The 24341-nt window shown below is 34.6% G+C and overlaps 1 protein-coding gene across 1 annotated transcript; it reads left to right on the plus strand.

The window, feature by feature from the left end:
• The first annotated feature begins 1687 nt into the window (after positions 1–1687).
• LOC106077983 (beta-3 adrenergic receptor-like) lies at positions 1688–9238 on the plus strand. The gene is made up of 3 exons (XM_056017608.1): positions 1688–2390; positions 8591–8781; positions 9155–9238. The coding sequence occupies exons 1-3, from the start codon at positions 1688–1690 to the stop codon at positions 9236–9238; spliced, it is 978 nt and encodes a 325-aa protein (XP_055873583.1).
• The last annotated feature ends 15103 nt before the right edge of the window (positions 9239–24341 follow it).

Genomic DNA, 24341 nt, shown 5'->3' on the forward strand with positions numbered 1-24341 from the left:
TGCACGAAAGTCGCTGCATAAAAAAAGTCCATTTAAAGAAATGTGCATGACATTTACATACAAAGTGCACTCTAAGCCTTTATAAACAAACATATATGTTTTCTTTTAATTTTAACAGCTAGTTGACCAGAAAAAAAACCTGTAACTAATATTTATATTTGTTGTGAACATTTCTTCAACATTCAAAAGGCGCAACGGACGTAGTGATACTGAAAATACCATAGACATAAATACACAAAAAATTGCCTCTCTTTGTTACAACATATTGTAACATTAACTCCCTTACATTTATGTAATTGTTTTAGAATTGGTGTATTTTTATGAAAAGATCGCGTGCATAATTACTTTTATAAATTAAACGGTTTGCTTTTAGAAAACCAAAAGTAGCCGTTGCACCTAAACTTTTCAAGCTGCATCGCATGGTAAAAAAATTTTTTCATTTCTCTTCTAGTTTTCGAGATCTGAGTGTGACAGACGGACATTTTGCACAAACCTAATAGAGGCTTTTCCCCTTACGGGGGCCGCTAAAAAAACAACAAAGCTATATGACGTGAATCATTTAGTTTGGATCAGTCATGTAATTAAATTTGTAATAAGTCTCAGACAACAATCTATAAAGGGGACTAATTCACTTCAATCAAGTATTATTTCTTTCCCTTGTTTGAGATATCACTCAAAGTATTTTTTTCCCCATAGTTAATTAGCTAATCGCTTTTTTTATTGATTCTTGTGTTGTCAGGTAAAAGAAATAATTATGCAAAATTTCAGCTTGATCCGAGATTGGGTGTTGGAGAAATAAGAAATAATCTGTGCAAACTTTTGGCCAGACAGACACACAGGCAGACAGACAGAGTGAGTTGATATAGGCTTTGTAAAAAGTCGCCTCAACTTTACAATCCTTACAATGTCATGAAGTCAAACAGACTGACAGAACACACACAACTAATAGCTGCTTTTCCCCTTTCGATGGCCACTAGAATTATTTGAACATTTCAACAGTTATGTACATTAATTTAAAAAATATATATATTTAACATAATCGATTTGTACAATATGCTACTAAAGAGAGAACGTGAAAAATCTATATTTCTAATTTGTTTGCACTGAAGAACCATGAATACAGTGACTTGGTGATGTAGAGGCAGATCTATAACTGACCTGGAGCCGTACAGCTTAGTAGAGATCTGAATGGAAAGATGTGTTGAAAGCAGACCGGGGCCATAAATGGGCTGCAGCGCCACTGGGATGGATTGCATTGGTGAGGGAGAAAAAAAAGAAATTTCCATATTTAGCATTTCGAGAAGCCTTGAAGATAGTAGGCCTACACATTAATTAACATGTAATCAGTGATAAACAGTAAGGGATATCTGGAAACACAGACAGGGATTATCTGGAAACACAGCGAGGGATATTCGGAAACAGAGAGGCACATGTTTTAGACTGCACAATTAACATAGGTCAGGGACTGCTGTCGTCTGCAAGAGAAACTTAAAAAATGAATAACTCTTCTTGTTTCATTTACGAAGACGACAATCATATTATCCTTATTTCGTTTATTTCTCTCATAACATTCTTTACAATTGCTTCCAATTGCGTCTTGTTCGTGGGATTGGCTCGCTCTTTGATACAAAGCGGGAAGAGCAACATTTCGAAACTCTACAGCAACCAAAGCCTGACCAAACTGATCATGACGTCCTTTGTAGCAGTCGAGATAGTTGTTGGCGCTCTTCTTATGCCTTTGTTCGTGGTGGAGATGACGAACGATGGTAAGTGGAAACTTGGTCAACTGGCATGCACGATTAGGAACTTTTTCAGCGGATGCACATGTCAGTTGTCAATTTCTCACATCTGCTGTATGGCAGTGGACAGGTTCCTGGCCATAAAGCATCCATTGTTCTACAGGCGTTTGACCATGAGACACGCCTTGGTCCAGGTGGGCTTAGCTTGGTTGATTCCTTTGATTACAATGATGGCGTTCAGATTAATGGATTGGTACAAGGACGAACAGGATCTATTTAACTGCGCGGAATCTCATAAAATATGCACTATGGCTTTTAACAACGTCTTTTTCTATGTGACGTTTCCTTTGTTCTTCGTATTCCCCTTTTTGCTGGCTATTACTTTATACATTGTTATCTTAATGGAAGTACAGAACTTTCACATCCGGACAGCTAGATTCAAACGACACGGTCAGCCGAAATGTCTAAGAACTAACATGAACAATAATGCTGCATCCTTCGATGTCCAGAGCCATACTGGCAACGCCAGAAAGACATCGCTGACGTCTGATGCCGAAACAAACGCTAATAACCCGGATGTTCTCAGAAACGTTTCCAGAGGTGTTCAGAAGCCAGATCGCAAAAATTTGAAAGCATACAAAACAATTGGTTGTATTATAATGTGCATTCTCGCTTGCTGGATACCGCCTTTTATTTTGTCTTCAACTTATGTTTCTGAAATAAGATTAGTTCCGTTATCCGTTCAATTGCGATTGTTGTTTATATTTTATTTAAACGCTTCAATCAATCCACTGATTTACATGTTCAATACATCCATTCGTCAGGCTGTAAAGAATTTATGCTTTAGTTAATTAGTAGGAAAATCACTTTTGTTTTCATATGTTCTTTATTATCTAAATCTAAATGGAATGTGGTCAATATTTTTCTTACAAAAAATTATTTTTGAGCAATGACTATAATTATTGCTTTTTTTTTAAAACTGTATTAAAATCACTTAATAAACAATGTAGGCTATAATTCTAGTGCTGATCTTTTTTGTAATTTCAGGAAAATGCAGTATACAAACAAGCAAAATGTAAAAATACTTTAAGAAAAAACAAAGCTTATCTAAGGAGAAGAACTCCAAATTTACAACTATATCTTACAATAATACTTAGCACTTTTCTTATTGTCTGTACACCAGAAATAATAAAATGCTATCCACCATAAATGCACATCTCCAACAGGAGTTGTTTTTTTTTTACGATAAACTAAAAGATATCAAGGCCGCTAAATTGTACGTCACTTAGTTAACTAAATAAGAAAATAATAAATGAGCCACAATTTTGACAATATTTCAATATGTGGCAGTAGATCTTCTTTACCACCGCTACTTAGTTGCCCGTTTGTTGTTCAATAATTTGTAAGATCTAGAGTGAGAGCCATCATATAGAAAGTATTTTGTGTTATAAAAGGAAGAACTTAGAAAATTGGATTCTTCATTAAAAAGAAACCAAAAAAAAATATCATGTATCTTATTAAAAACACAGCGTTACATCACTTCCTGTATTTTGTACACCGGATACACCAAAAAGCGAATTATTTATAGTTTCTCCATCAAGTATCAAGCTGATCGAATGAAAGGTATTCGCTGTTAAGGCGAACACAGCAGTCGTTCCCTATCACTGCTACCACTACTCTTGATCTCTAGAAAGAAAGGCAGGAAGACCAAAGCAAACATGGAGAAGATCAGTGGATCAAGAGGGAAAGATGGCAGAATGGACATGGACCCAGCTGAGAGGAATAGCCCAGAACACAGTCAAATAGCGAAGTGCTGTTGCGGCCATATGCTCCACTGGGAGTCAAAAGGAATAGGTCAAGTAGGTCAATCTTATCTTATCTTATAAAATGGAGACGTTACTTTAAAAAAAAGAAGATGATTACGTCCAACGCGTCATGCATCTAGTTATGCATGTTGACCAATGACTTAAATTCTGACAAGTCACTAGTTTTCCTGGCTGGCACAGGCAACCCATTCCATGCTCTAATAGCACCAGGGAGGAAGGAGCATTTGTACAAATTTGTCCTAGCATATGACGTTATCGTAGTAATATTGTTCAGGTAGTGAAATAAAAAGGTTCTAAATCCTTTTCCTCCAACAAATAAAAATTGTTTATAAATAATGACGAGCTCCCGCCGTTTAAAAAAAAGATTCTTGTGACGGCAGAACTAGATCTCCTGTACCCCGTTGGAACTTAGAACATATCAAAGAGTTTTTGTCTCAGTATCGGGAGACATAAAATTGTTCATTCATAAAATTGTTCATTGGCGTTCAACCTTTATCGGCCTCGGGCCCCTGTACATTTCCTACACGCTAGTCACAGGCCGCATGTCCACAAAAAGATCATACAGTTCAATGAAACAGAGCCTCTAAGGCAGGATTTCTCAGCCTGTGGGTCGCGATCCCCTTTAGAGTCGAATCACAATTTTCCAGGAGTCGCCTAAGACCATCTGAATTGTCATTCGAAAATAGTTGATACGAACAACTGAATCAGAATCATTCCAAACTTTGTAATTGTCGCAGCATAAGTATTAATTTTAACAGTTTAATTTACTATCCATCAAATGATGTGACGAAAGGCTCCGTTTCAAATCACCACATAAGTATAAAAAAAATGAATATTTTGATCACGATATAAAAGTCAATCAATGCAAGACGTAAAATTTCAGATTAGATTTTCATAATTGAAACATTGTATAAATAAATGTTAACAAAAAACAACAACAAAAAAAAACCTCCTTACACTTATGTATCGTTTTAAAAGACGTATATTTTATGAAAAAAAAGCTACTATTCCTAGCCCAACCCACCCACGTCTGCGGGGATGGAGACGGGCAGGGTTCGAACCTCGCTTAGCCTGGTTGTCATGTGACCAAGCGTTTTTACTTGTTCCCAACTAATATCAGGTACCCATTAGAGTTCGGTGCTAGAAAACTATCGAAAATAAAAATCTTCCCTAAGAAGTCGAACCCGAGGCCGCAAGGTTTGGAAGCCAAGTGCTTTACCACTCAACCACCGCGCCCCCATAGTAGAGAACGCCAATGGAAAAATTAGGATCTGCGTCTATCAAGTTAACTTAATGGAAGCCAAGATATTCACCAAGTTGAATTAGCAAGATGCTTTGGGGGGGGGGGGGATTTTCAGCTTAAATATAAATTTATTTAAAATTTATTTGACATTAGGCCTACGTGCTCGAGCTTAACACGACCTAACCCAAAAAAATATATATATAAGTGCAATGGAAAGCAAGGAAAATTAAGTTAAAAAACAAACATGCTAAATCTGCAGAAATTGTGTTACAATAAGAATGTTAATTTTTAGAGACTACAACGAAAGTTATTTCAGCTTAAATATAAATTTATTTTAAATGTATGTGACATTACACAACCTAACCAAAAAAAAAATATACGTGCAATTGAAAGCAAGAAAAATTTAGTTAAAAAAACAAACAAACTAAATCTGCAGAAATCATGTTGGAATGTTAGAATGAGAATGTTAAGGGACAGGTGAGAACGATTTTGGGCTACATTTGGACAAATACGACCTTTCCCATTGAACAGTGACACAAAGTATAGAAAGCATAGAAATGCTGCTCAACAATTAGAGTATAAACAATAAATGTGTAGGCCTATATATATTTCCATTTTTTTGAATTACGTGATTTTTAGTACATTTATGAGTCCACTCAACTCTGATGGATACCTGACAGTAATCGATTAAATAAAAAGTGGGTGGTCATTGCGCTAGCCACATGACCCATCGTTAACCGTCGGCCATTAAAACAGATGACTTTCAAATAATCTGCTCTATAGATCGCAATTTTCATTTATTCCTCTGTGTGCCTACTCACTCTCCCAAGTTCCATTTATTCCTCTGTGTGCCTACTCACTCTCCCAAGTTCCATGTATTCCTCTGTGTGCCTACTCACTCTCCCAAGTTCCATGTATTCCTCTGTGTGTCTACTCTCTCTCCCAAGTTCCATTTATTCCTCTGTGTGCCTACTCTCTCTCCCAAGTTCCAGTTATTCCTTTGTGTGCCTACTCTCTCTCCCAAGTTCCATTTATTCCTCTGTGTGCCTACTCACTCTCCCAAGTTCCATGTATTCCTCTGTGTGCCTACTCTCTCTCCCAAGTTCCATTTATTCCTCTGTGTGCCTACTCACTCTCACAAGTTCCATTTATTCCTCTGTGTGCCTACTCACTCTCTCAAGTTCCATGTAGTCCTCTGTGTGCCTACTCACTCTCCCAAGTTCCATGTATTCCTCTGTGTGCCTACTCACTCTCTCAAGTTCCATGTATTCCTCTGTGTGCCTACTCACTCTCCCAAGTTCCATTTATTCCTCTGTGTGCCTACTCACTCTCCCAAGTTCCATTTATTCCTCTGTGTGCCTACTCACTCTACCAAGTCCATTTATTCCTCTGTGTGACTACTCTCTCTCCCAAGTTCCATTTATTCCTCAGTGTGCCTACTCACTCTCCCAAAATCCATGTATTCCTCTGTGTGCCTACTCTCTCTCCCAAGTTCCATTTATTCCTCTGTGTGCCTACTCACTCTCCCAAGTCCATTTATTCCTCTGTATGCCTACTCACTCTCCCAAGTTCCATTTATTCTAATATGTGCTAGTTTATTCGACTCACTGAGTGTAGACAGTTTTTGTTTTGTTTTGTGGTCAGTTATCCAATGCGATTCATACTCCTTAACCCATACCCACCCTTCAGCGCCGCCACTGGATGTTCTCCCTTTTCTATGTTTAAAATTTGCAGTTGATTTTTTCCCCTAATGGTTCGCTACACGATGTTTTAATGCACTCACACAATCAAAGGATATTAACCAATACGTCTGCTCCAATTCAAAATTTTGGAGACCGTTTAACTAAACGAAACAATCAATACACTGCATTAGCACATCAAATAGCCAGTACCAATTGAAATGTCTACAATGAAGCAAACACTTGAATTTCAAGTAAACGCTGGCTTATTCGATCAGTTTACAACATTGACTGCGTTGACGTCAATCTGTGATCTTGTTTAAGCTAGAACCCTAATTGAGAGCAGAGGCGAAGCCAATGATGTGTTTGAATCTTTTAAATCTTCCTCGTTAAGTAATATAATTCTGAACAGCTTTACCAATGGGGGAAATAATGGGCAGACAATAAGCTTTTGTCGAAACACAAATAATACCACTCTGCTCTCCCTTATTTAACACTATGTTTACTCCATTTTCAACCAATATAAAAGGTGAGCGTAGCTGTACACTAGTAACGCTCCTCCATCTTAATGCGGCGCTCGGATGGATACTAGATAGGACCATTAGGCCAATAAAAAAGCAAATCAGAATCCACGTTGAGGTGCCTAAGGACCGAGTCCATTGCACTGACGAGGATTGAAGAGAGCCCCATCGATCATGTTACTATCCAGTATCCAGACACCTTTCCTCAAAGGGCCGTGTATGGTGGGCACTGACACGGATGAAGTGATACAATGAAGGAATATGGAGAGTTCCCTCCGTATGCTCGAACTTCGGCCTCGCCTCTAAACCAAGCGTTTTAGAATATGAGCCACACTGTAACATTCAGCTATTGAGACTTGTTTGCTGTAAGCAGAGAACAGTGCTTGCGATCAATAGCTATAAGGTAGTCAAGATGGGCAGTCACTATATAGATTTATTATAAGAGTTTGTAGACAGCAGTCACTTAGTACCAGTCACTATATTATTCTTCTATATTTAACCTATTTCCATGAAAGATTGTTACTTGCTATGCTTGGATTGCTATGAGTAGGCCTATAATATTTCTTATGTGGTGATATCATAATATTTTATATAATAAACGTATCATTATTTGAATCTGCCATGCGAATTTTTATTTGGTCATTTATGATAGATATTCATCCTGATTACGCCTACATTAGATTTTATACAATGTAGAGCACCTACAAGGCCATCCAAAATAACGCGGTGGCACTGACCTACAGTAACAGTTTACAGAGCAATGTGCAGTCTAACGTGTTAGATCAACCTCATTTGAAAATAAAGTGACGCCAATGAGAGAGAAAAAAATATCAGGCGTTTCTCTGACTCCATCCCTTTCATTGTTATATGTGCTGATTTAAAAAAAAACAAACAAACAAAGCTAGCAAACATGCAAACTAGAGTTAGAAAGAAAGGGGAACAACAAAAACTTTAACTCTGTCACTCTGCGTCCATTTGCTGTGTATTAAGTTGGTGTAAAAAAAATAGATTTGTTTTTTAAAACCCGTATCTGTAGCTATATGCGTTTATGTAGGGGAGAGAATGTGAGTCGGAGACTGACATTTGTTTTAAAAAACAAATGTAGAAAACAGTTTAAAATAAAATAGTATGAACTGAGCAAAACATCGATAACTCTAGAGGTTGATGCATTAACAAATGGCCAGTGGAAGAATGTCACTTCAAAAAGTAGATGTTCATTATAAATTTGACAGCAATGTTCAGATAGGATAGATATTACAAGTCTAAACTGTTTTCTAGAAACCTCGAATAAAGTATAGCCTAAATTATTTAACTTTTTCAACAACATATTTGGAAACAAAAAAAGAATTAAAAAAAAAACAACTACTGTAGACGATCTCGATTTCAAAGCACTGCTTACACAGGCCAGGGACTTCCGTCGTCTGCTGGAGAAATTCAAAAATGAATAACTCATCTTGTGTGGATTTCCAACTAAAGAGCAATGATAGTCTGAGTGGTAAAGACGAAAGTGGAATTATTTTTATTGCGTTTATATCTATGATAACATTGTTTACAATCGTTTTCAATAGCATCTTGTTCCTAGCACTGGCTAGCTCTTTAATGCGAAGTGAGAAAAGAAAAATGTCTATATTCAGCAGCAACCAGAGCCTCACCAAACTGATCATGACGTCTTTTGTGGCTGTTGAGATAGTCATCGGCGCATTCCTGATGCCTTTGTTCGTCGTGGAAACGGTCAATGATGGTCACTGGAAACTTGGTCTATTGACATGTATGGTAAAGAATTTTTTCAGCGGGTGGATGTCTCAAGTGTCCATCTTTCATATTTGTTCTATGGCAGTGGACAGATTCCTGGCCATAAAGTATCCACTTTTATACAGACGTTTGACCTTGCGACACGCCCTATTGCAGGCGAGCTTGGATTGGATGATTCCTCTATTAGTATTTACGCTATCCAAATTGATGGATTGGTACCATGACAAATTGGATAAGTTCCCCGGCGTGGCATCTCACGACTTTTGCAGCATGACTTTTAATTGTTTCTTTTTCCCTGTGATGCTTGCATTTGGTTATGTTTTCCCGCTCTTGGTGGCAATAATTCTTTACCTTTTTATATTATTGGAAGTGCACAAATTTCATATCCGAACAGGGAGATACAAAGAACAAAGGAGTCAAGATTTTAAAAGAGATAACATCATCAGCATCAATGTACTACCCGATTCTGGCAGTGTGAGAAACACAGCCTTCGAAGCAAACATCGAGAACCCGGATGTTCTCGGAAAAGTTTCCAAAAATAGACCGAAACCTGATCGCAAAAATCTGAAGGCGTACAAAACAGTTGGCTGTATTATAGTGTGTATTCTTGTCTGCTGGACGCCTCCGTACGTTCTCTCGCCTGCTTACGTTTTCAATATAAGTTTACTCTCGTGGCCACTTCAGTCACGCATGATTTTTGTTCTCTACATGAACGCTGCGATAAACCCGTTAATTTACATGTTTAATAAATCTATTCGGCGGGCTGTGAGGACTTTATTATGTTCCAAGTGCTGCAGAAATTAAATAAGTGCTACAATGGATAGAGTGGTGAATAAGTTTCAATACATTCGGAAGTTGAAACCGATAATTCAGTATGAACTGTAATAGCGACGATGCTTGCAGGGCCGGCTTTAGGCATAGGCAGCCGCCTAGCGCCTCCGATTGGTGAGGGGCATCGCACAGAACTCTTAAACAATTTTTTTTTTAAAAAGAAGAAATATGGAAACTTGTCCTTATTGCTATTGTTGGAGAGCACTAGGTTTTTAATAAGTTGTGTAATTTTAGTTTTTTAGATGTTTTTTACAAAGCTTGTACCAATTCTGTCAGTCTTTCTGTCTGTCTTTCTAGTAATAAATTGGTACACGTTATTTCTCCCACTTCTCGGATTAAGTTAAAACTTCGCACAATTATTCATATGTAGAGACAAGACATGAATCAATTTTAAAAAAGCAACCAATAAGATAACTAATTACTGGTATTTAATTATTTTGTTTGATACCAACAAGGAAAAGTAATACTTCAGTATTCACAGATATGGCTAAAACTTTGTTGGGTTTAGTCCTCTTAACTCTTTCTCTCCGTAATTATTTACCACATTCTGGTGGAATCAACGTTGGTATCGTCAGTTAGGAGAGAAAGAGTTAAATTATTTTTAACGCTTTTTCTCCCTCACACATTCTCCTATCAAGTTGATACTTATAATAATTATTTATTTTACCTAACAAACATGAATCAATAAATCAAAATGCTCAATTAGTCATTTAATTATTTTTAATTAATTATTTTGTTTTGTATCGAATAAGGAAAGAACTTGTGCATTATTGGTAGATATTCTTTTAAGTTAAACCCCTTCAGATAAGCTTTTTTAAAAGGATTTTTGTTTTATTTTGCTTGTTTAATTTTTCTATTTATTTTGGGCCACAAAATTAATTTCGCCTAGGGCCTCCAATGAACGATGGCCGGCCCTGTTGCTTCTTGAGGTAAAGAGACAACAGAATTCACTCTTTACGAACTAAAATAGAAATCCGCCAAGAAAACCAAAGACTAAGAAGAGTAACATGCTTGACTCAATGGACACATGGATGCGCGTAGGGGCGTCAGAATGATGTAAAATAAAATAAGATATTTAGTAATCCCCAGATGTACCACCAAAAACAACAGCCAGCAACTACAATATGGCTCGCACATTCGCTACAATATCTAAACATGTTCTCGAGGCTGAAATGAAAACACTTTTGAACTTTCTGCTTACTAGATCTAGTAGTTGTATACACATGCTAAAGAAGGAGAAGTATGAAAAATACTTTAAAAGCAACAAAAATATATATATATATAATGCTTATTTAAGCATTTTCGGCCCTATCTCTCAGTATTGTAAGAATTATTTCCCTTTTTGATATCAAACTACGTAAATAATTATCAATATTTAATTAATATTTGGTTGCGTTTTTTTAATTCACGTGTTTATATTTTAGATCAACGTGTAAACGTTTGCCACATCTATTCTAAGGGCAGTAACCAAGACAAGTCACTTAACTCAGAGTTAGCCTAGTGTGCGACAGTGGCCTGTGACTGTATGTCTTCTTAAACGATCTGTACCTTACACTCCAATATGATATGATATTGAAAGTGTCTGGACTGAAATAACAACTACTAGTATACCAATACCATGGCTTTATTCGACAAAATTAGACTACAGTAAACAGTGAATGAAACCAGCACGTCTCACATAACACTGATGCAGTCTATACACACACACACTGGAGATGAAACACAAACATGACCTTCTGGCACGCTGGACGCACGCAGAAAATAAACAACTCAGTTACACTACAGTGTGTAATCCTCTTAAATATCCTTTTTTTTTTACAAACCTTATATCAACTTATATCATTTATAATAAATGAAAAACTGTCATGGAATCCACATATTGATGAAACTACAAAAAAAATCAAACAAAGCATTAGGATTTATTAAAAGAAATTTCTATAAATCAAATAAGAACATAAAACTAAAATGTTATTTAACCTTGGTTAGGCCAATAATAGAATATGCATCCTCCGTTTGGGACCCCTCAACTCAAGAAAACATTAAGAAACTGGAACAGACACAAAATAGAGCAGTGAGATTCATAACAAACGAATATTCACATTTGACTAGTATCACTGAGTGATTTTATATGTTATGAATGTGGCTGTGGTTATCAATGTAGGCGTGCTCAAAAGTAAAGTAGCAATCATTCATAAAACACTGAACCATAATCTTCAAATACAAAAACAAAATTTAATAAAATACTCTGAAAGACACAAAGATAAAGGCACATTCCTCGTCCCATATGCTAGGACAAATTTGTACAAATACTCCTTCTTCCCTAGTGCTATTAGAGCATGGAATGGGTTGCCTGAGCTAGCCAGGAAAACCAGTGACTTGGCAGAATTTAAGTCATTGGTTAATATGCATGACTAAATGCATGACGCGTAGGACGTAATCATCTTCTTTTTTGAAGTAACGTCTGTATTATATAAGATAAGAAAAGATAACTCTGTCTGTCTGGTAAATGGTTTGTACACTTTATTTTTCTCACACCCAATCTTGGATCAAGCCGAATGAGTTCATATTAGCTTTGTAACAAAGAGTAAAAATATTTCTAATCGCAGGGATGTATTATTGTTGGTCTAGACTTAATACAAATTTAATTAGGACTGATCCAAACTATTTGATACAATCATGATCAGTACGTGTATGGATATCTATTCTATATTTTATAAAATATATACATATATATATATATAATTTCATTTTTGGTATAGGTGTTCAGGTACTTAATAACCTTAAAAAAATATTATGCATTTCTACGTTCTATATAAAAATATTTAAATTAAATGAAATATCAACGAAAGAATGATTATACGACTTTCAACTTAAAAAAAAAAAAAAAATCATTAAAGTAAGAAAACAACAACAACAACAAAACATATAAAATGCCAGCTATAGGCTTCTAGTTAGAGCATTGCTACGTGAATGGATTTTTCCTTTGAGAATTATTTTTATTACTTCCCTGTTCAAATTTTGTGTTAATTTATAACAGTATTGAATATATGTAGGCCTATATGTAAAGTTGTTATTTCCGTAATTGGAAAGTGTACTCAAAGTTTTTTTTTCCGGGGGGAGGGGAGCTTTGTGACAAAACCACTTTGTTGTCTGGCTTGAGTTCGAAATCTAGACTGCTGTTGAGTTGTGCTAAAAGGCTGCACAGAAACCTTTTGTCAAGATACCCACTTTCCCACATCATGTATCATGCCACAACAGAGATTGAACCATACACACAGAAGCATGATAGATATGTAATACAAAAAGCAATTCAGAAGAAATAAAAACTGCATTTATTTGACGAAAACTAAAACTTATATATATATATATAAATCATGCACAGGGTCGGATTTAAGTAAGTGAAGGCCCTATGGCAAAATTTTTGTGGAGGGCCTTACAGGTTTCGAAAGCTTTAATAAAAAAAAACACTTATTAATGATAATACTTATAACTAGATGCATGCCATATTTTAGAAGAAAGAAATAGAGTTTCAGTCGCTATCAATTTGATTCGTGTACATGGCTTAAATCATCGTCAATTTTTAATGTTTCTGTATGACATTGGACACAACAAATTTGATTGTGTTCCCTACTACACAGAAGTCCGCTGGCTTTCCTGTCATAAAGTATTGAAGAGATTTCTGGCAATACGTGAGGAAATTGTATTGTTTCTGAACATGAAAGGTGAACCTGTTGAACATTTCCAAACTGACGAATGGGTTCAGGATTTGGCATTTGCAGTTGATATCACTGGTTACCTGCAAGACTTGAATTTGAAACTTCAAGGTAAAGACAAAATTGTCACAACAGCGTGTGAAGTGCTTTCAAGCAAATTAAACCAAATATTAAGAGAAATCCTTGTTCACTTTCCAACGTGTCAGGAACTAAAAAGATTAAATACGGCTGCAATAATATTTGGTAAACATGTCCTACACCTGGAATCGGTATTAGATGCTTTCAATGGCCGTTTTCGTGACTTCGTTTCATACAAGCAAGAATTTTAGTTGTTTGTATCTCCATTTTCATTTTGTTCTTATTGGGTTTTTTTTTTTTTTTAAGAAGCTCACTCACCGCCCCCACTTTTTCTGAGACATTTCTTTGCTAAAAGACGAAGAGGCAACTTATGGCTTCTGGAGAACAGGAAGCATATAGCCCAATATGCACACAGTGAGCTTCTTTTAGACCAGTGGTTCCCAAACTTTTTTGTCTCGTAGACCCCTTGCCATGTTTTCTGGTTATCGGTAGACCCCCTGCTTAACTTTCAAATTTTTGCAAATTCAACATTTTTAAAACTAATTTCTATCTGTACAAAAAGTAAAGTAAAGTTCCCCTCTCAGACCTTGTGGTCTATAGGGCAGATGATGTAAAGGTCATCTGTTTCTGTGGCATACGATTATCGAGGGTGTCATGTGGCCAGCACAACGACCAACAGCCTTTACTTTCCCCAACTAATGTCAGGTACCCATTAGAGCTAGGTGGCCTCAGAGGCGCCCAAAAGATCAGGATTCAAACTCGGGACCCACGGTTCAGAAGCCAAACACTTTACCGCTCAGCCAAAACGCCTCCTAATTTCTATCTGTAGAGAGTTGAAAAGTGAAAAAGTAATTTAAAGCTACATATTAGAGATTTTAGAAATCTCTCTTTTTTATTGATAAAATTCAAAACCAATTAAAATAGCAATATGTATTGCTGGAATCTCCAAACACAATGGCCTTAAGTATCATTGTAAGAGTTTTCGCAAAGAGCAGTTTCTCGTGTCTATCTTGATGTTTCACGTGTTGCTCGAATATTGATTCTGCGAAGATGTTATCATTATCGTGAGAAAGAGCGAAGGCGAGTGACTGTCGCCTCAACCAGTAAGATTCGAGCAGGAAGCGCTCATTAGTCTTGGCTACCCACCTAGCAGAAGTAAAACTGAATTCAAAACTCTCCTGTCTTGCAACTCAAACATGGGAAAGTTTTTGTGGGTTAACCTGAGGAAAAATAAGGAGCCGGCGACCATAATGCAGTTTGCAGCACACACCACTACATCCTGTCAGAACCTGTGACGCTGCTGAGCCCAAACTTATATATGTCGTTTGCAAAGAATTACATATAAAGCTTTTAATTTTATAACTCATGCCACCGAAGCAACCTTGAACTGTATTGTTGCTTAAAGAAATTCTTTTAATAATATCAGATGTGGGTTTGTGTAAAACAGGTTTTAAAACTACAACGGCTGGTAAAAATCAATGTTTTACCTAAGGTGTTTTCCGCAATTTGCCAAAGTAAATTTCCCCTTTCAGACATAGTGATGATGTTATGGTCATCTGTTTCTTTGGCCAACGGTTAACGAACAGGGTGTCATGTGGGCATAACAACGACCAACCGCCTTTACTTTTACTAACATAATTCAGGTACCCATTCGAGATGGGTGGACTCAGAGGAGCCCTGAAAATCCTGAAATTCAAAATTCACAGAGATTCGAACCCAGGATCCTAATTACGGAAGCCAAGCGCTTAACCACTACCACCACACCTTTATTTTGCTATAAGTGAACAGATATTGTAAGACTCATAAACCACCATCTTTTCTACATGATGTTGAATAGAGATTTTGTGGGTCTATTCTGAACTTTATCTTTGAATGTTCAAAAGTTTTTCAAATCTATATCTTTTTATCTGGGTGATATTGTCGCAGATAATCCTCAAGCGTAATTAGTTTCATATCGTCATAAAAAAGGCAATCGGTAACCGCTTGGTTGACAAGGAAAGAATAAACAAATTTATAAAATCAACGCTAGACAGTCTACATTTCTTTTTGTTAAACATTATTTACATGAAGACAAAATTAAGTTATTTTAATAAGTATTGAAATAAAATACAACAATTTTTCGTTTCAATAGCAGGATAAATATTTAAATGATTAACTAAGTTACAAATTATATATAGTGTGAAGAATTACATTAATGGGATGTAAAAATTAAAGTCACGACCTGCTTATATGAAATCTATTATCATAGACCCCCTTGGACATCTCATGGACCCCCAATTTGTTTTTTCACTTTCGTAGACCCCTTGAAAGTCTTCGTAGACCCCTAGGGGTCTATATAGACCACTTTGGGAATCACTGTTTTAGACCGTCATTATTTAAGCTTGAAAAAAAAAGCTTTTGGCATTGCCTTCTATATTTTCAAATTTGACGTTCACGACAATTTGTAGTGTTATCTAGAATGTCTTGTAACATTACCTTGAATGTCTTGTAGTGTTATCTAGAATGTCTTGTAACATTACATTGAATGTCTTGTAGTGTTATCTTGAATGTCTTGTAACATTACCTTCAATGTCTTGTAGTGTTATCTAGAATGTCTTGTAACATTACCTTGAATGTCTTGTAGTGTTATCTAGAATGTCTTGTAACATTACATTGAATGTCTTGTAGTGTTATTTTGAATGTCTTGTAACATTACCTTGAATGTCTTGTAGTGTTATCTTGAATGTCTTGTAACATTACCTTGAATGTCTTGTAGTGTTATCTAGAATGTCTTGTAACATTACCTTGAATGTCTTGTAGTGTTATCTTGAATATCTTGTAACATTACCTTGAATGTCTTGTAGTGTTATCTTGAATGTCTTGTAACATTACCTTGAATGTCTTGTAGTGTTATCTTGAATGTCTTGTAACATTACCTTGAATGTCTTGTAGTGTTATCTAGAATGTCTTGTAACATTACCTTGAATGTCTTGTAGTGTTATCTTGAATATCTTGTAACATTACCTTGAATGTCTTGTAGTGTTATCTTGAATGTCTTGTAACATTACCTTGAATGTCTTGTAGTGTTATCTTGAATGTCTTGTAACATTACCTTGAATGTCTTGTAGTGTTATCTTGAATGTCTTGTAACATTACCTTGAATGTCTTGTAGTGTTATCTAGCATGTCTTGTAACATTACCTTGAATGTCTTGTAACATTATCTTGAATGTCTTGTAACATTACCTTGAATGTCTTGTAACATTATCTTGAATGTCTTGTAGTGTTATCTTGAATGTCTTGTAACATTACCTTGAATGTCTTGTAATATTACCTTGAATGTCTTGTAGTGTTATCTTGAATGTCTTGTAACATTACCTTGAATGTCTTGTAACATTACCTTGAATGTCTTGTAACATTACCTTGAATGTCTTGTAACATTATCTTGAATGTCTTGTAGTGTTATCTTGAATGTCTTGTAACATTACCTTGAATGTCTTGTAACATTACCTTGAATGTCTTGTAACATTACCTTGAATGTCTTGTAACATTACCTTGAATGTCTTGTAGTGTTATCTTGAATGTCTTGTAGTGTTATCTTGAATGTCTTGTAACATTACCTTGAATGTCTTGTAGTGTTATCTTGAATGTCTTGTAACATTACCTTGAATGTCTTGTAGTGTTATCTTGAATGTCTTGTAACATTACCTTGAATGTCTTGTAGTGTTATCTTGAATGTCTTGTAACATTACCTTGAATTTCTTGTAACATTACCTTGAATATCTTGTAACATTACCTTGAATGTCTTGTAGTGTTATCTAGAATGTCTTGTAACATTACCTTGAATGTCTTGTAGTGTTATCTTGAATGTCTTGTAGTGTTATCTTGAATGTCTTGTAGTGTTATCTTGAATATCTTGTAACATTACCTTGAATGTCTTGTAGTGTTATCTTGAATGTCTTGTAACATTACCTTGAATGTCTTGTAGTGTTATCTTCAATATCTTGTAACATTACCTTGAATGTCTTGTAGTGTTATCTTGAATGTCTTGTAACATTACCTTGAATGTCTTGTAGTGTTATCTTGAATGTCTTGTAACATTACCTTGAATGTCTTGTAGTGTTATCTTGAATGTCTTGTAACATTACCTTGAATGTCTTGTAGTGTTATCTAGAATGTCTTGTAACATTACCTTGAATGTCTTGTAGTGTTATCTTGAATGTCTTGTAGTGTTATCTTGAATGTCTTGTAACATTACCTTGAATGTCTTGTAGTGTTATCTTGAATGTCTTGTAACATTACCTTGAATGTCTTGTAGTGTTATCTTGAATGTCTTGTAACATTACCTTGAATGTCTTGTAACATTACCTTGAATGTCTTGTAACATTACCTTGAATGTCTTGTAACATTACCTTGAATATCTTGTAACATTACCTTGAATGTCTTGTAACATTACCTTGAATGTCTTGTAACATTACCTTGAATGTCTTGTAGTGTTATCTTGAATGTCTTGTAACATTACCTTGAATGTCTTGTAACATTACCTTGAATGTCTTGTAGTGTTATCTTGAATGTCTTGTAACATTACCTTGAATGTCTTGTAGTGTTATCTTGAATATCTTGTAACATTACCTTGAATGTCTTGTAGTGTTATCTTGAATGTCTTGTAACATTACCTTGAATGTCTTGTAGTGTTATCTTGAATATCTTGTAACATTACCTTGAATGTCTTGTAGTGTTATCTTGAATGTCTTGTAACATTACCTTGAATGTCTTGTAACATTACCTTGAATGTCTTGTAGTGTTATCTTGAATGTCTTGTAACATTACCTTGAATGTCATGTAGTGTTATCTTGAATGTCTTGTAACATTACCTTGAATGTCTTGTAGTGTTATCTTGAATATCTTGTAACATTACCTTGAATGTCTTGTAGTGTTATCTTGAATGTCTTGTAGTGTTACCTTGAATATCTTGTAACATTACCTTGAATGTCATGTAACATTACCTTGAATGTCTTGTAGTGTTACCTTGAATGTCTTGTAGTGTTATCTTGAATGTCTTGTAACAATACCTTGAATGTCTTGTAGTGTTACCTTGAATATCTTGTAACTATACCTTGAATGTCTTGTAACATTACCTTGAATGTCTTGTAACATTACCTTGAATGTCTTGTAGTGTTATCTTGAATATCTTGTAACATTACCTTGAATGTCTTGTAGTGTTATCTTGAATATCTTGTAACATTACCTTGAATGTCTTGTAGTGTTATCTTGAATGTCTTGAAACATTACCTTGAATGTCTTGTAGTGTTATCTTAAATATCTTGTAACATTACCTTGAATGTCTTGTAGTGTTATCTTGAATGTCTTGTTACATTATCTTGAATGTCTTGTAGTGTTATCTTGAATGTCTTGTAACATTACCTTGAATGTCTTGTAGTGTTATCTTGAATATCTTGTAACATTACCTTGAATGTCTTGGAGTGTTATCTTGAATGTCTTGTAACATTACCTTGAATGTCTTGTAACATTACCTTGAATGTCTTGTAGTGTTATCTTGAATGTCTTGTAACATTACCTTGAATGTCTTGTAGTGTTATCTTGAATGTCTTGTTACATTATCTTGAATGTCTTGTGGTGTTATCTTGAATGTCTTGTAACATTACCTTGAATGTCTTGTGGTGTTATCTTGAATATCTTGTAACATTACCTTGAATGTCTTGTAACATTACCTTGAATGTCTTGTAGTGTTATCTTGAATATCTTGTAACATTACCTTGAATGTCTTGTAACATTACCTTGAATGTCTTGTAACATTACCTTGAATGTCTTGTAGTGTTATCTTGAATATCTTGTAACATTACCTTGAATGTCTTGTCGTGTTATCTTGAATGTCTTGTAGTGTTACCTTGAATATCTTGTAACATTACCTTGAATGTCATGTAACATTACCTTGAATGTCTTGTAGTGTTACCTTGAATGTCTTGTAGTGTTATCTTGAATGTCTTGTAACATTACCTTGAATGTCTTGTAGTGTTACCTTGAATATCTTGTAACTATACCTTGAATGTCTTGTAACATTACCTTGAATGTCTTGTAACATTACCTTGAATGTCTTGTAGTGTTATCTTGAATATCTTGTAACATTACCTTGAATGTCTTGTAGTGTTATCTTGAATATTTTGTAACATTACCTTGAATGTCTTGTAGTGTTATCTTGAATGTCTTGTAACATTACCTTGAATGTCTTGTAGTGTTATCTTGAATGTCTTGTAGTGTTATCTTGAATGTCTTGTAGTGTTATCTTGAATGTCTTTTAACATTACCTTGAATGTCTTGTAGTGTTATCTTGAATGTCTTGTAGTGTTATCTTGAATGTCTTGTAGTGTTATCTTGAATGTCTTGTAGTGTTATCTTGAATGTCTTGTAGTGTTATCTTGAATGTCTTGTAGTGTTATCTTGAATGTCTTGTAGTGTTACCTTGAATGTCTTGTAGTGTTATCTTGAATGTCTTGTAACATTACCTTGAATGTCTTGTAGTGTTATCTTGAATGTCTTGTAACATTACCTTGAATGTCTTGTAACATTACCTTGAATGTCTTGTAACATTACCTTGAATGTCTTGTAACATTACCTTGAATGTCTTGTAACATTACCTTGAATGTCTTGTAGTGTTATCTTGAATGTCTTGTAACATTACCTTGAATGTCTTGTAACATTACCTTGAATGTCATGTAACATTATCTAGAATGTCTTGTAACATTACCTTGAATGTCTTGTAGTGTTATCTAGAATGTCTTGTAACATTACATTGAATGTCTTGTAGTGTTATCTTGAATGTCTTGTAACATTACCTTCAATGTCTTGTAGTGTTATCTAGAATGTCTTGTAACATTACCTTGAATGTCTTGTAGTGTTATCTAGAATGTCTTGTAACATTACATTGAATGTCTTGTAGTGTTATTTTGAATGTCTTGTAACATTACCTTGAATGTCTTGTAGTGTTATCTTGAATGTCTTGTAACATTACCTTGAATGTCTTGTAGTGTTATCTAGAATGTCTTGTAACATTACCTTGAATGTCTTGTAGTGTTATCTTGAATATCTTGTAACATTACCTTGAATGTCTTGTAGTGTTATCTTGAATGTCTTGTAACATTACCTTGAATGTCTTGTAGTGTTATCTTGAATGTCTTGTAACATTACCTTGAATGTCTTGTAGTGTTATCTAGAATGTCTTGTAACATTACCTTGAATGTCTTGTAGTGTTATCTTGAATATCTTGTAACATTACCTTGAATGTCTTGTAGTGTTATCTTGAATGTCTTGTAACATTACCTTGAATGTCTTGTAGTGTTATCTTGAATGTCTTGTAACATTACCTTGAATGTCTTGTAGTGTTATCTTGAATGTCTTGTAACATTACCTTGAATGTCTTGTAGTGTTATCTAGAATGTCTTGTAACATTACCTTGAATGTCTTGTAACATTATCTTGAATGTCTTGTAACATTACCTTGAATGTCTTGTAACATTATCTTGAATGTCTTGTAGTGTTATCTTGAATGTCTTGTAACATTACCTTGAATGTCTTGTAATATTACCTTGAATGTCTTGTAGTGTTATCTTGAATGTCTTGTAACATTACCTTGAATGTCTTGTAACATTACCTTGAATGTCTTGTAACATTACCTTGAATGTCTTGTAACATTATCTTGAATGTCTTGTAGTGTTATCTTGAATGTCTTGTAACATTACCTTGAATGTCTTGTAACATTACCTTGAATGTCTTGTAACATTACCTTGAATGTCTTGTAACATTACCTTGAATGTCTTGTAGTGTTATCTTGAATGTCTTGTAGTGTTATCTTGAATGTCTTGTAACATTACCTTGAATGTCTTGTAGTGTTATCTTGAATGTCTTGTAACATTACCTTGAATGTCTTGTAGTGTTATCTTGAATGTCTTGTAACATTACCTTGAATGTCTTGTAGTGTTATCTTGAATGTCTTGTAACATTACCTTGAATTTCTTGTAACATTACCTTGAATATCTTGTAACATTACCTTGAATGTCTTGTAGTGTTATCTAGAATGTCTTGTAACATTACCTTGAATGTCTTGTAGTGTTATCTTGAATGTCTTGTAGTGTTATCTTGAATGTCTTGTAGTGTTATCTTGAATATCTTGTAACATTACCTTGAATGTCTTGTAGTGTTATCTTGAATGTCTTGTAACATTACCTTGAATGTCTTGTAGTGTTATCTTCAATATCTTGTAACATTACCTTGAATGTCTTGTAGTGTTATCTTGAATGTCTTGTAACATTACCTTGAATGTCTTGTAGTGTTATCTTGAATGTCTTGTAACATTACCTTGAATGTCTTGTAGTGTTATCTTGAATGTCTTGTAACATTACCTTGAATGTCTTGTAGTGTTATCTAGAATGTCTTGTAACATTACCTTGAATGTCTTGTAGTGTTATCTTGAATGTCTTGTAGTGTTATCTTGAATGTCTTGTAACATTACCTTGAATGTCTTGTAGTGTTATCTTGAATGTCTTGTAACATTACCTTGAATGTCTTGTAGTGTTATCTTGAATGTCTTGTAACATTACCTTGAATGTCTTGTAACATTACCTTGAATGTCTTGTAACATTACCTTGAATGTCTTGTAACATTACCTTGAATATCTTGTAACATTACCTTGAATGTCTTGTAACATTACCTTGAATGTCTTGTAACATTACCTTGAATGTCTTGTAGTGTTATCTTGAATGTCTTGTAACATTACCTTGAATGTCTTGTAACATTACCTTGAATGTCTTGTAGTGTTATCTTGAATGTCTTGTAACATTACCTTGAATGTCTTGTAGTGTTATCTTGAATATCTTGTAACATTACCTTGAATGTCTTGTAGTGTTATCTTGAATGTCTTGTAACATTACCTTGAATGTCTTGTAGTGTTATCTTGAATATCTTGTAACATTACCTTGAATGTCTTGTAGTGTTATCTTGAATGTCTTGTAACATTACCTTGAATGTCTTGTAACATTACCTTGAATGTCTTGTAGTGTTATCTTGAATGTCTTGTAACATTACCTTGAATGTCATGTAGTGTTATCTTGAATGTCTTGTAACATTACCTTGAATGTCTTGTAGTGTTATCTTGAATATCTTGTAACATTACCTTGAATGTCTTGTAGTGTTATCTTGAATGTCTTGTAGTGTTACCTTGAATATCTTGTAACATTACCTTGAATGTCATGTAACATTACCTTGAATGTCTTGTAGTGTTACCTTGAATGTCTTGTAGTGTTATCTTGAATGTCTTGTAACAATACCTTGAATGTCTTGTAGTGTTACCTTGAATATCTTGTAACTATACCTTGAATGTCTTGTAACATTACCTTGAATGTCTTGTAACATTACCTTGAATGTCTTGTAGTGTTATCTTGAATATCTTGTAACATTACCTTGAATGTCTTGTAGTGTTATCTTGAATATCTTGTAACATTACCTTGAATGTCTTGTAGTGTTATCTTGAATGTCTTGAAACATTACCTTGAATGTCTTGTAGTGTTATCTTAAATATCTTGTAACATTACCTTGAATGTCTTGTAGTGTTATCTTGAATGTCTTGTTACATTATCTTGAATGTCTTGTAGTGTTATCTTGAATGTCTTGTAACATTACCTTGAATGTCTTGTAGTGTTATCTTGAATATCTTGTAACATTACCTTGAATGTCTTGGAGTGTTATCTTGAATGTCTTGTAACATTACCTTGAATGTCTTGTAACATTACCTTGAATGTCTTGTAGTGTTATCTTGAATGTCTTGTAACATTACCTTGAATGTCTTGTAGTGTTATCTTGAATGTCTTGTTACATTATCTTGAATGTCTTGTGGTGTTATCTTGAATGTCTTGTAACATTACCTTGAATGTCTTGTGGTGTTATCTTGAATATCTTGTAACATTACCTTGAATGTCTTGTAACATTACCTTGAATGTCTTGTAGTGTTATCTTGAATATCTTGTAACATTACCTTGAATGTCTTGTAGTGTTATCTTGAATGTCTTGTAACATTACCTTGAATGTCTTGTAGTGTTATCTTGAATATCTTGTAACATTACCTTGAATGTCTTGTCGTGTTATCTTGAATGTCTTGTAGTGTTACCTTGAATATCTTGTAACATTACCTTGAATGTCATGTAACATTACCTTGAATGTCTTGTAGTGTTACCTTGAATGTCTTGTAGTGTTATCTTGAATGTCTTGTAACATTACCTTGAATGTCTTGTAGTGTTACCTTGAATATCTTGTAACTATACCTTGAATGTCTTGTAACATTACCTTGAATGTCTTGTAACATTACCTTGAATGTCTTGTAGTGTTATCTTGAATATCTTGTAACATTACCTTGAATGTCTTGTAGTGTTATCTTGAATATTTTGTAACATTACCTTGAATGTCTTGTAGTGTTATCTTGAATGTCTTGTAACATTACCTTGAATGTCTTGTAGTGTTATCTTGAATGTCTTGTAGTGTTATCTTGAATGTCTTGTAGTGTTATCTTGAATGTCTTTTAACATTACCTTGAATGTCTTGTAGTGTTATCTTGAATGTCTTGTAGTGTTATCTTGAATGTCTTGTAGTGTTATCTTGAATGTCTTGTAGTGTTATCTTGAATGTCTTGTAGTGTTATCTTGAATGTCTTGTAGTGTTATCTTGAATGTCTTGTAGTGTTACCTTGAATGTCTTGTAGTGTTATCTTGAATGTCTTGTAACATTACCTTGAATGTCTTGTAGTGTTATCTTGAATGTCTTGTAACATTACCTTGAATGTCTTGTAACATTACCTTGAATGTCTTGTAACATTACCTTGAATGTCTTGTAACATTACCTTGAATGTCTTGTAACATTACCTTGAATGTCTTGTAGTGTTATCTTGAATGTCTTGTAACATTACCTTGAATGTCTTGT

Source organism: Biomphalaria glabrata, chromosome 18 (assembly GCF_947242115.1).
Source record: "Biomphalaria glabrata chromosome 18, xgBioGlab47.1, whole genome shotgun sequence".
Lineage (NCBI taxonomy): Eukaryota > Metazoa > Mollusca > Gastropoda > Planorbidae > Biomphalaria > Biomphalaria glabrata.

Bases quoted from the DNA above. Each gene is read 5' to 3' on its own strand.
- LOC106077983 (XM_056017608.1), top strand. From the start codon at position 1,688: ATGACGTCCTTTGTAGCAGTCGAGATAGTTGTTGGCGCTCTTCTTATG. The intron at 2,391-8,590 runs GTATTATAATGT...TCTTGTTCCTAG, and splicing joins AGCATACAAAACAATTGGTT to CACTGGCTAGCTCTTTAATG. The intron at 8,782-9,154 runs GTAAAGAATTTT...ATATCCGAACAG, and splicing joins TTGGTCTATTGACATGTATG to GGAGATACAAAGAACAAAGG.